This window comes from Bactrocera latifrons, unplaced genomic scaffold, assembly GCF_001853355.1.
Source record: "Bactrocera latifrons isolate USDA-ARS-PBARC rearing strain unplaced genomic scaffold, ASM185335v1 scaffold_38, whole genome shotgun sequence".
NCBI classification, from domain to species: domain Eukaryota; kingdom Metazoa; phylum Arthropoda; class Insecta; order Diptera; family Tephritidae; genus Bactrocera; species Bactrocera latifrons.
Window position 1 is genome coordinate 847,737 of NW_017537023.1, and position 13,706 is coordinate 861,442.

Here is a 13,706-nt window from a genome sequence, read left to right on the forward strand (position 1 = left end):
TAAAATTAAAAAAAAAATTCAATATAAACAATTTTTTTTTCATAATAAACTTAAGTATTTAATTTTTCAAATTCTGCTTTCCATACTAAATATTTTTATGATGACAAATATTACACTCAACTCTTAATCCACCCTGTACTCGTATTCAGAAAAACAAACCAAAAGAGAAAAGTAAAGCAAAAAATTAAAAACAAAAAAGTCGCATTCACTGCTCGTCTGAATTGTGTATACAGAAATTCTCCACCATAAGTTCAAATTCCCATTACGACCGCAATGACAGTATCGGCTATATGCGCTAGTGGCCAACACATTCACCACCAAATGCCGGAAATACATGCACCCCTTACCCCACCACCCACTAGCCACAAGAAGCCGTCAAACGCCGTACACCACGCGCAAAGCGTTACAGCTACAGCAACATGAAACCACTGTACGTACCCTCGCCCCCTCAAAGCGCTACCGCGTTCAAGCAAAAGCAGTCAGCATGGCTGCCGTTAACGGGAAAAATTCTTAAAATAAAAATTAAGCAGAAAAAATGGCGAGCAACTGTTGCGGCTGCGGTGTTTATGCAGCTGTTGTTGTTGCTTTTTATTGTTGCCCACCGTGTGCTAAGGGTTGTCAGCCTCCTCCCACCAGTCGCCCAGCCAGGCAGTCAGTCTGTTTAACAAATGCGAACAAATATGGGGTCGACATACTTTGAGTGGGCGCAACGCTGCTGCATGGAGCGCCAACAACAGCAACAAAAACAACTACAATAATTAAGGTAGTAATAACTGCCATTTGAGAGCACAATGTGGCAACAACAATTTCCACTATGTATGTTATATTTTTTTTTTTTGTKTKATCCCTTATCCTTTGGTTTTAGTGTCGGTTCCACGCACGCATTGCGCAGAATCCATCTTGGATTTTTTGTTTTTGTAGTTGCAAGCATGCGATTTATGCGATTTATATAGAGGCGTACGTATGGGTGCACCGCCCGAGCACCGTTTGCCGAGAACATGCAGACATACATGTCCAATTTTAGCCACGTTGCAAAAGACGATGTCGCTGCCGATGCTTGCCGACGGTCAGTCACGCATAGTTGTTATTCGGGTCGTGTATCCAACAGATACAGTTACATGTGGGGCGAGAAAAATCATATTCAAGCAATTGAATAGGAAAATTTAACAATTTGTAATTTTTTCCTCGGTATGAGAGTGTGAAAAGAAGTAGAAAAGAAGTGAAAAAGACAAATGGAGAACAGTGCGGTTTAGAAAATGTAACGGTTATTTAAAAAATGTGAAAATTAAAGAGGTGTTTAAGCGAAATTTGTGAGAATATTTACAAATAGAAGGGAGTGCAACTCGCCTGGCAGTAAACGTTAAGGTCGGAAGTATTGTAGGTAGTTGAAAATGCAAAACTAGCGAGTTGAAGCACATTTAAAAAGTATAATTTAATTAAGGAAATATATAAAAGTAAATATATAATATATGACTAATTAAAACTCATATAAATAATTTCGTTATTGCTGAGAGTATTAAGTTCTATACGGTTGGAGTTAACTCTCCGTTGGCGGAGTTAGGTCATAATGTTCCGTGAATTATAATAAAGTATTTTTAGAAAATACAAAATCTTGAAATAGAGAAATGTTGAAAATATATATTTTTTTTTTCAATTTAAAGATACCGTTGAAGAAGAAATATTCGTTAAAATTCGAGTTAAGATCGGTTCAGGGATATTCATCTCAATATATGCATGTACTAAGTAAGACATTATTTCGGACGAATTTTTGCTGATTAATTAATTGTCTGATATTAAAAAATATATAAATGTATGCATATACAGCTTCTCGTAAGAAAAAAGTGAATGAGAAAGCAATACCTTACTGATGTTCAGACTCTATAAACGTTCTTCTCAAATATAACCAACACTCTACTTTGCATCACTTTTAGCTAGAAAACTGTTGTTAGAGGCCTAGAGACCTAAAATTTAGGAAAAATATGTATCCATAAGCCATTTGTTGAAGAAGTGTCCTGAAAATATCGCTGTCAGCCTTAGCTAGCCTATTAAGCCATTACATGAAAAGGTATCCCGAAAAAATCGCTGGTAGCTATACTTGCAAATATTCAGCTGATGGCCGTGCTTTTTTCGGAAACTGCTCTGAAAGACCGAGTGATTTCCAAAAATATGTTGCAAGATAATTATTGACAGGAATCTATCAGATAAAGCTATTTCTTTAACTTTTCATGCTTCAACAAAAAGTTGAGAAAGATTAGCTCAGTTTATCTTCCTCGAGGAATCCAATAAGCCAAATAAAGAGTTCTTATACTGCATATATTTAAAGAACAAACGGTGCTTTAACACTTTATAGGGCTGCCTGAGTTTGACAGTTTGTGGACCCTGATGATAAATTATGGATTTTTTAGGAAACTGTTGTGATATATCTCATGGATCTCCAAAGCGTGTGGCTCCAATTTGAATTATAGACGGATATCCTGAATATATATTATTTTGCAGTAGGCTCTTAGGAAACCAAGTTGTAGCCAAGTACCCTGGAGATATGTTGTATCTTATTTCAGAGGTTCTTCGGTTTCCGCAACCATGTTGTATGCAGGGTTCTAAAGTTCCTTAAATGCTATTTTTTGCTATTTTGAGTATTTTTTAGAATTTTAAAGTATCGAAAGATTATTCCTCTTTCGCTAGAAGTTCCTTTCAGTAAAAATATTTAAGATACGAAGGAATGCACCTTGATTTAGACAGTTAAAGCCACAGTCTCTGGATTAAATACAGATTTTTTGATTTCCTACTAACATTGCATCGGCTTAATCGACGATTTTTTTCTTAGTGATTCCTTTTCCTATGTCTTCAGATTCCTTTTCCTGGGTCTTCAATCACATGGGTTCAATCGTAACGGTATTTTTGTAAGTTTTTGAGATCCCTTTATATTTTACAAAAAATATTTACTTACATTCTTCTTGTAAGTACACATACCGACGTGACAGCTATTTGTTTACTGAACTGTATGGCCCAAGCCTTAAACCATTTTCGTAAGCAATTGTTAATTTATCAAACCGTATAAATATATAATAATTGCAATAAATGTATAATACCAGCAATAGCAGCAAAATTAAAACGGAGAACAAAAATAAGAACCACAGCAACTCTGTTGTGTGTAAAAACTTCAACCATAGCGGCGAAGATTCAACCAATGCGCCAATACTCGCACTCGTCCACTCGCAAGCGCGAGTATACACACATACAAATACATAAAAACAAAAACAAATAGAAAATGCACAAAAGCCGAATGGAGGGCCGTAACTTTACGCTGTCAACAGCAACAAAAACAAAGCATACACCACAATAAGCATGCTGCTGCACGCACATACACCCAAAAGCGTTAAGTACATACACACACACATACGCTTAAAAAGAAGAATAAGACATAAAATACATATGTATGTATATACACTCAAGACCACAGATATTCATCCATTCACGCAACGTTTGGCATCGCACCGCAACCATACACACTGGCTCGGCAGTCACCCTTTGCTCCCCTTCTCCACTTCCCACCACACACACACACACTCACTTTGCGCCATACTACTCGCCTACTCGGTCTGCTCGCTGCGCTTGTTGTTACTGCCTTCGCGTGTGTTGTTGTTGTGCGTTTGCGTTTTTTGCCTTTTGCGTTTGTGAAGGAAAAAATCTTGTCTGCTCCGCCTTCATAAATAATTCATGGAATCAGAAAACGCGCGATAAAACAGAAAAAAGTAAATGAAAAAAGAAGAAAAAAAAACTAAATTAAAAGAAAAGAAAAATCAAAAGCGACAAACGCCTGTTGTGTAGATACTCACTCAAGAAGGTAGACACTTGCGCACGCACACACACACACACACACACACTTGGTTTAAGCACTTGCTCTCCACTAGCTGTTCCGATAGGGCGGTCGGCTACACATGGCAACCCTGTGACTGCTCGTGGAGTAGCTGTGGCTGTTTGGCAAATGTGCGTTTTGCTGTACAAAAATATATAATAAATTACAACAACAAAAATATACTAGATGCACAGTAGTGGTAGCGTCAGAAATATCTGATTTACTATCTACTCAAATGGAATTATAAAAAATGTATGTATATGCGTCAGCAATAAATTTGTTGAGAATTTTTTAGAAAATGTTGCAGTTATTTTTAGTTTGAGGGAGTACTATAAAGGAAGCGCTAATGATTTAATAACATTCGAGTTGAAGCGCCGTTTCGCATTTAAAGAGCAAAATATGCTTTAAGGAGCTTCAAAATTTTTCTAATGCATCTAAATTGTTTTCAATTAATGCTAATTGAATCAAAATTAAGTGTTCGATTTGCTTCATCATACTTATGTATATTCTAAATAATATATATTTCTGTTATTTCTATATAATTTATTTTGCTATTTCAAATTAAATTACAAAGAATATTCAAAATGTAGAAGCATATTAGGTGTTTGCGGGAGACAATTTAGTAATTTACGAAATTTTGAACCTGCACAATTATATAGATATTAAAATAGCGTCTAAAGAACTTTGTCATGTTATATATAATGCCTTAAGGGGTCTAGACTAATCTAAGTTCATTAAAAAACGTTGAAAATTTGTATCGAAATCAGAAGCTTTCATGAATGCCGAATGTCAAAGAGAGAGCAAAAATACATCAATTGCCTTATATGTACTGCTGTAGAGGAACCATTGCTAAAAGGTGGGGTCTAACCGAAAGTGATCCTCTGGCTCTACGACACCATAGTCAAGCGCATTATGTTCTTGGAATGTTTATGTGGTGGAGGGCTCTAGAAAACACCACATGTGCAAAGAAACTAGAAAGCGCTCAACAGGCGGCGCTCATCAGCATGTGTGGTGCATCTTGCACATAGTGACTGTATATGGCTGCGAAAACTGCTATCAGATTTATAGATACGGGGTTCTTAAAAGAACACGTGTCTAAATACTCAAATATCCTCACACTTTGACTTCATACTGGTTACACCTTTTCTGCCTATGTGCCGGTGAGGGAGTTGTGGATGGGAAGAACCCGTGGTAGAAGAGGGGCAGTGAAGGTTTTCAGTAATGAGTCAAAAATTGGAGGGAAGGTTGGTGGGACGGTCTATTGCTAAGAACTCTCTACCAACTCCAGCTGCAGACTACCTGACGATTACAGTATCTTCCATGCCGAGGTTGCGGCCATTAAAGTAGCAGTATATTTACTGCTCCGGAGAGCAGTGTCCTTCAGAGAAGTGACTAACCACTCGCTGCGAGGCAACTTATTAACGCTACATTTGGAGTTGATCAACTTCACTAGCATCGAGTGTCTTTGTGATAAGACTGGTATAGGCGCCAGGCCGCAGCAGAATCGCAGAAAATTGTAAAGCTGATGAGCTAGTTTGAAACGCACACTATCAAAATAATGACAGCGCCTCGGTACTCCATATCCTTTCTTGGTCTAATATTAGATAGCTAGGCCTCGCGGAAGCTAATCATAGAATTGCTGACCAAATACTCAAAATAAAAAATTCCTTTAAAACTCCACAAAAAAAGCTTCAACATAACATTTTTTGGTGTCTATCGGTAGTCGATGAAGACAATGAGTGGTTCTTCGATGATTTGCATTTACGACTATTTTTTATCCAAGATCAAGATGTTTTTCAGGGAGTGGTACACCTTCCAGATAGAAGCCAATTTTAGCATTTTCATTCGGCTAAAGAATATACTTCGTACACATCATATAATTTTCGTCTTACTTTAACTGCATTTTTTAACCTTTTGATAGTAAAACAGTAGAATATGTCAATCGATCTTCCACCTTACTATATCAGCTACTCTACGACATTTTTTATTCTCCTATCAATATAGCCATGATAATTTCTTGCATTTCAAAAATTTTTAGTACAAAATCTGCTACTAAATTGTACCCAAAATAGTTTTATCGTTTAAAGTATATGCTCTTACCTTTTAACCGTAAATATCCGCCAGGCTTAAAGCGCAACTAACACGAATACCCAGAAAATTGAAATGCAAATAGACACAAATTCGGTTGCGGCACGATATTTTCGGAGATAAAAAAAGCGTAGAACCAAACGAAATTTACCAAAAAAATTCAAGATTTCTAACAGCTAAAAGAAAAATAAAAAAAAAACAGACTTGCTTGCCACGCTGGCAATTCGGCCGGATAAAACGGCATTTAAAAACATTTAAGAAGCAGGCAAAGAAAAAACTTGCAACATGACATGCCGAAGTTTTTGTGCCGTTACACCAACTCACACTTGTGCCAAAAAGCCTTACGCAGCAAGTATAACGAAAGTCCTTATACCAAATCGCTTTTATATGCGCGCTTACATATTTATAAAAAATAAAATAAAAAATTTAAAAAATAAAAAATAAAATGAGAAACAAAGAAAAAACGTAAAACAAGTCTTCCCATTGAGCTTAAGCAGCAAAGAGTCCGCCAACTTTGTTAATCCGTCGTGCTCGCCTTCTCTGCCACACTTCCATGCACCTTTCTGCTGCGATTCTAAAATTCTGCAGATTCTTTGCTTCGTTTTGTACATTTTCCGCCATTTTGGTAAATAAGTTGCATACACACGCACAAATGCATACATATATGTACTATATAGAACTTAACTACAGGTTTACTATGTGCTGCATTGATTTTTTTCGCACAGCTCACACACAGCTACATTCATATTCCACTTCCACACACTTTGCTTACTATTTTTTCTGCTATTCCCTTTTCTAATATCACCAGCTATCCACCGGGACGTATACTTAACTTACTTGCATTCCCTCGACAAAATAGTAACTGCTCCGCATTTTGCTGCTTTTATGCTTCCACACACACTTAAGTATGTGTATATGTATATAATATTATATGTATGTACTTAAACTTTTTCTTCCTCTCAGAACTATGTACGTGTGTATGTATTTATGCGCACCTTTTCCACACTTTTGCAAGTTTGTCTTCATTTAGTTGCTGTCGTTTTTCTTTTTTTTTTTTTGTGGGTGGGGGGTTACAGGCAAGGTATGTTGCAAAAAATTGCAAGCACACAAAAGCTAGTAAAATTTTTTTTACTAAAAGAACGTTAAATGTGCGTAATAACGTTGAAGTTTTCATTTCGTTTATTATGAAGGATGGCACATTCCACTTGCCAAGTCTCCCGAGCGGCACTACAACTCACGTCTCGGCATGCTTTTGTGTATCTGTGTATATGTGTGCGTAATTTTGCTCTAATAGAAATTTAAGTTTTGCGAGGAAGTAATGTGTTATGGCAAACTGTGGAGAACTTATGGGGTTGGTACCTCATACATAAGTATATGCCTTAGGGTGGCATAAATGTATGAAACTAATATAATATATATAAACTCGAATTAAATTAATAATATTTTTACGTCTCACATGGGAAAAAAGTATTAGTTATTAAATTTTTCCCCATTAAGGTGATCCTAAAAAATCAACTCAAATTAAATTAGTAATATTTTTAAATAATAAAATTTTAAACCTGAGTGCTACCATGGCTAAAAAAATTATTTATTAAATTTCGCGCCTTATAGTGACTGCTAGAGTATGCCAAAAATGTTAGGGGACAAGTTAAAAAAGTTAAAAAAAAATTAATTTTCCGTGCGGTATACAAATTGGTATAAGATATTTTTGATTTCTGCATATATAAAAATATTTTATTTAAAATTTTCAAGTATTTATAAATAAATTGAGCTTGGTGCGTGTTGCAACTTAACTAAATTACTCTCAATCATGGCCCAAATTTATATGTGATATATTCAGCCATAATAGCATAGATTTTATAGCTGAGGTTTGCAAAATTTGCCTATAAAATTTTTTTTTCGACAATTAAGGCACGACCTAATAAAATTAATTCTTTTAAAGTTGGTTTTTATATTTTTTTAAATTAATTCTTATAAGCCAAAGAATTTTTATGAAAAGATATTTTTATGACTATTTATTAAGAAATTTTTATAAACCAAAAAAAAAAAAACAAAACCACGTTGAAGAAAAAAATTGTTGATAAATAAAAAATTGTAAAAATTAATTTTTGCTTATTATCTTCAGAAAATTATCTTGAAAAAAATTGGTCAAAACTTTTTTCTTCAAAAATTAAATAAAATAATTATTTGTTTGTATTGTAGCCAAAGTTTAAAAAATTTGCCTCCAAAATTTTTTTTCGACAATTAAGGCTCACCCTAAAAACATTTTTTACTAATATTAGCTTAAAATTAATAATTTTTAAAAAAGTGTTTAAAAATCACTATTTAATTTTTTTTTTCAATATCTAAGAAGTATATTTAAACTTAATATAAATTTTTCATCAAAAGAAAATGATCAAAATTGGTTTTTTTCCAAAATTCAAGTACAATAACTTTTCGTTTATTGGTAGAGTATGTGAAGTTTAAAAATGTGTTTTCAAAAATTTTGAATTTAAAAAATAATTTTCTTTAGTATTTTTTTTTAGAAATATTAAAAAAATTTCTTCAAAATTTTTAATTAAAAAAAATTTCTTTAGTAAAATGTTTTCTCCAGAAAAAAAATCTTTAGTAAAAAAATTTCCTTTATTAAAAATATTTTGTTTTCTGTAGTAAAATTTTTTTAGTAACACTTTCTTTCGAAAATTGTTATTTTTTTAGTAATATTATTTGATAAATGTTTTTTAAGTTCAAAAAGTGGCTAAAATTACATTTTGAAATTCTTAGAAATATTTTTATTTAATTTTAAATTAATTTGAAATAAAAAAAATTTTGTCCAACAACTTTGGTCAAGAAATACAAGTAAAATAATTTTCTCTCCTAAGTTGTACATGATTATTAATATTTTTAAACAATTCGTGTTCTCGAATTTTCAAACATACAACAACAAATATGTATATTTAAGCTTTCTGCTTTAAGCTATTTAAAATTTTCCATATTTGGACTCTATCTGCGGTGCAGAGGAATATAATGTAAATGAATAAATGTGTACGTATTCTTTTCTTTGTGTTAAAAAATTTATTTCTGTATATTCATATTTTTACTTAGCCGCCATTTTTTTCCAAGACCACATCAAATTTGCACCAAAAGTTTTGAAAATTCAAAGTGAAAAAATTCGTTCGAATTTTAGACAGAAATAATTTGTAATACATAAACATTAAATACATCAAAAATGTATGATATAATGCCAAACCGAGTTTTTACTACAAAATGAAATGAAGAGGAAAACACAAAATGTAAATCACAAAAATCTGGAAAATGCGATTGAATGTGTTTATTTACAGATTAAAATGTTTTCTTCCAAAAACAAAAAAAAATCATAACGCAATTAACGGCGAAAACCGCAGAGAAAAATTCAGAAAAGATTTACTTTTTGAGGATTTAAAAAAAAAAAAATAGAAATAACTAGAATAGATTTAAATTGACTGGGTGTAAGTAGATTATTTCGATTATTTTTTGCTTGCGATTTGAAAATAATGAAAAAATGATTTTAAAGGATTTAAAAGCACTGAAGTGCATATGTACATACTACTGTGGGCAGAAAATAGTAAGATTTTTCAAATTATGTTTGTTGCGAAAACTCATTCGTTGAAGTATTTTTTTCTAGGTTGTTATGACTGTCAGTGATATCTAGAACCAAGAGGGAGTACTTTGAGGGTGACGACTTAGATTTCGTAGAATAAATTCAGAAGCATGAAATTATGAGCAAAGTCTTACTATTTTTTGCGCTTACTTACTTTGCTAATATATTTATGCTTAATTTTTAATAAAAATACATTTATTTATTGACTTCACTTAATTTACTTAATTTTTATTTAAAAAAATATTTTTTCTTTAATTGACTTCATTTTTAATAAAATAAAACCTTTTTTCTTGCAGAAAAACAACGTTTATCACTTTGCGTGGGCTGTGGCGGTCAAATTCACGATCAGTACATCCTGCGTGTCGCCCCCGATCTGGAATGGCATGCGGCATGCCTCAAGTGTCAGGAATGCCGACAATTTCTGGACGAAAGCTGTACGTGTTTTGTGCGTGACGGCAAGACGTACTGTAAGCGTGATTATGTTAGGTGAGTAAACCAAGCAGATAGCTATATTTTGTAAGCAACTCATAAACTACATTGAAGTGAATATATATTCGGCTAGTAAAAATCGAGTTTCAAAAAAAAAAAAAATTATAACCATAATAAAATGATAAAATAAATAAATTAAAATGAAATCAATTATAATAAATTAAACGAAAAATTAAATAAAATAAAGTAAAATAAATAAACAAAAATCTGATCAACTTTTAAAAGCCTTATATCGTCAACTAAAGTGCAAAACAACGCATCATCAAATAAATCGAAATTGAGTTTTTTATTGCATACGATTCACTACATCATATTACAAATATTATAGCATAAAATTTGCAGCTTTCGCTGATGAATATAACCATTTTATAACCAACATATAACCAATATATACCCATTTTATAACCAATCCTCAAATTTTGATTAAATATGAGTGGTTTCTATTATATCGTTTTTCCTTCGCCTTTAAAATTATAAGAATTGATGTTACGTTATTTTGCATTTAATGTAATGATATGTTATATACAAATAAACGCTTTAGTGTTAACTTTGCCTAAAAACTTTATTTTTAAGCACCTAAGCACGCTTACGTTTATTTAACCATAGTTGTGGTAGCTTTGCCATGAACTGCGTATCTCTATACTATTATACTTATTTATAAATAAAGTTTGCACATTTTTGTTATTATTTTGGCAATTAGTTTGCTTTGTAGAAAATTCCGCATGGCAACTAAGGGAGTTCCTTTGAAAATTGTACAAATGTCAGCCGCTTCAGACACGCGCTTGTTTGCTTTTCGCGATGCCACGCGCCTACTTTCGTGGCTATTTCTAGATTTCGAAGTCATGAGAATTATTTCAATGTGATTTACTTACATACATACATACATATTTCAAACCAATATATACCAGTTATACCTTTCGGTTATTTACTTAAAGGTACTTGGTACCAAATGATACACAAAAGAGCCGAGCTCGGAACAAAATCGTGGTCAACTGTAAGCTATAAAAAAAGGGAGAGAGGCGGGGGAGAGAGAGAGTGGTGCGTCTGTTCACTATTAAAAATAATAATATTAATTTTCGTAGACGATTTCGTACTACATACGAATATATATAAATATCTAGAGGTGCGATTAAAGCTTCTGCCTATACAAGTAGTTTCATATAACTAGACGCTACAAAATAATATTGACATGTTAATTTGAGCACACAAAAATTCAGCTGATGAAATCTACACAATTACCAGTGTGAGATTTAAAAAACTTTGGGGTTATGTCTGAAATTGACTGGTGGCAAGTGCGTGGTCACATGATTGTGGGTGTTTATGTTGTTAGGAGCAACTGCTTGAAAAAAATAAAAATAATATTAAGGTAAATACTGGTAATATAGAGGAAATGGGAGAGCGGGAAAAGAAGGCAAAGAAAAGAGAGAGAAAACAAAAGAGAGAGATATAATGATAAATATTATTTATGGCTGAAAATCTGATATGTATTATAAATGAAAGTAGTACAGTTATGTATAAATTGCCTGTGCAAAAGAGATAGCAAGAGTGAGAGAGGGAGAAAAAAGAGAGAAAACCCGAAAGAAAGAGACAGAACGAAAAATATTAGAATGACTGGAATAATTTTTTTAAATGAATTAAAATTTTTTTTTTTAATTTAAATTTTACTTTACTTTTTTTTTTAATAAAATAAATCTTTCATATATTTAGTACAGTCGCTTCTTAAATATGAAGGCATAAATTTATTTAAAAATTTTTTTTTCTACCAATCAATCACTTCTGCCGTGCTTCTGCATATTTGCCACAAAAAATATCGTCAATATGCAAATGAATTGTACAAATTAAAATCTCCGAACGCAAATTTGTACTTCACTACAATGGCATTTAGCAAATCTTCGATAAATAATGCGACAACAAAAGCATTTAAATAACAATGTGCGAGTATTTGACTCCGGTAGCCGAAATGCGCACAAACCAACACACACACACGCGCGCATGTATTTACTTACAAATGTAGGTGTATAATAATTATAGCAAATATTTGTAAATAAACTTGTTTTTGTAACAACATGCGCGGGCGAGAGATGAAAATGCTTTACAAAAACAAAAACAACAACAACAACATCAAAAATGCAACAATATTCAAATGCGGTGTTGCCGTGTTGCCATGTACGAAAATGCCTCAATTTGTTTAACGATCCGACGATATACTCTAATAAAAGCTGTTAAACAGTTAAAAATAAACTTTGGCAGCATAGAGCAAACGTTTTGTAGTTATTTATGTGTTTGTACCAGTGCCGACACTACCGTTGCCACTGTGCGCACAATGTACATGCGTAAATATTTAAATAATTCATTAACACGCGCCAGGCAATCGATAAAAAATTAGCACAATTTTCACCTCAAAATAAATAAAGTGAAATAAAACCGAATAAAATGAGAAATAGATACAAAAACCACAAAAATAAAATAAATAAATTGTGTAGTTGGCAGTATATGCTACAACAATTTTCATAAAAATATTAAAATTTTTTCACACACGATTTTTTTCTTTATTTAAATGCTTTTCCAGCGCTGTGAACGCTTTAAAGTTATGAAAATTCATTTTGTATATGTTTAAAGTAAACAAGGAAATATAAACAAAGCACTGTACACACTTAAAATTTGTTAATAAATTTACAAAGCAATTTACCTAAAGAAAAGTCTGTTTAAATATTTGAATTACATGGTCGTGTAAGCAAAATAAATATGACTTTATAACAATAATGTGGCAAGGTTGTGAAATAGCTATGTACTTGGTTGCATTTTTTCTTGTAAATTTCATGTAAATGATAAAAACGTGATTTTTTTTAACCAAAATATGGCAAGGTTATTTATTATCTGTACACTTTGTTGCTCGTTTTTGTTGTAATTTTTGGTGTTTCTTCTTTGCCGTACTTATTTTTATATTGTATATGAAATCCTTGATTTTGATTACAAAAATTAATTTTGTGGCTGTGTGAGCAATAAAAATTTAATTGTTTTACAAAAATATGGCAGCATAAAAAATTAATATATAATTTTACACTTGGTTTCATAGTTTATTGTATTTTTTGTTTTGTTTTTTTTTTGTTTTTTTGTTTATTTCCTATAGTTATTTTTATATAGAAAATCTTGAATTTTTATTCCAAAACTGAATTTTGTTGTAATTTGCGCAATAAAAAGATAATAATAATATGGCAAAGTTTACTTGTTTTTGTTCTAAACTTTTTTTTTAAATGTTGTAAAAAATTCCAATTTTCTCACAAACAATTTTCATGCTCCTGCAAGCAAATAACTTTTTTTTTTACAAAAATATGGCAGCTTTAGAAGGTTTCCAATTTTCTCACAAACAATTTTCATACTCCTGCAAGCAAATAAATTTTTTTTTTTTACAAAAATATGGCAGCTTTAGAAGGTTATTAATAAAGCTATAATCTTGTTCGAATTTTTTCATGTAAATTTTATATTCATATTTTTATTAAAAAATTTTAATTTTTATTGCAAAAGTAAATTACGTGATTGCTTTAGTCATATAATAAATTTCTTACAATAATATGGCAACATTGCAAGTTTATAAACTTAACTTCACACTTTGTTGTATATTTTTTTTGTAAATTTTAATAATTTAATCTATAA

The 13,706-nt window shown here is 31.9% G+C and overlaps 1 protein-coding gene across 1 annotated transcript in view; it reads left to right on the forward strand.

Moving 5' to 3' along the window:
- The window catches only part of LOC108972109 (insulin gene enhancer protein isl-1), a gene marked incomplete at its 5' end in the record, with an annotated part of 81,159 nt that overhangs the window by 54,884 nt on the left and 12,569 nt on the right, over window positions 1-13,706 (forward strand). The window contains 1 exon segment of the mRNA XM_018938588.1: window positions 9,860-10,049. Coding sequence (XP_018794133.1) covers window positions 9,860-10,049 — 190 coding nt within the window.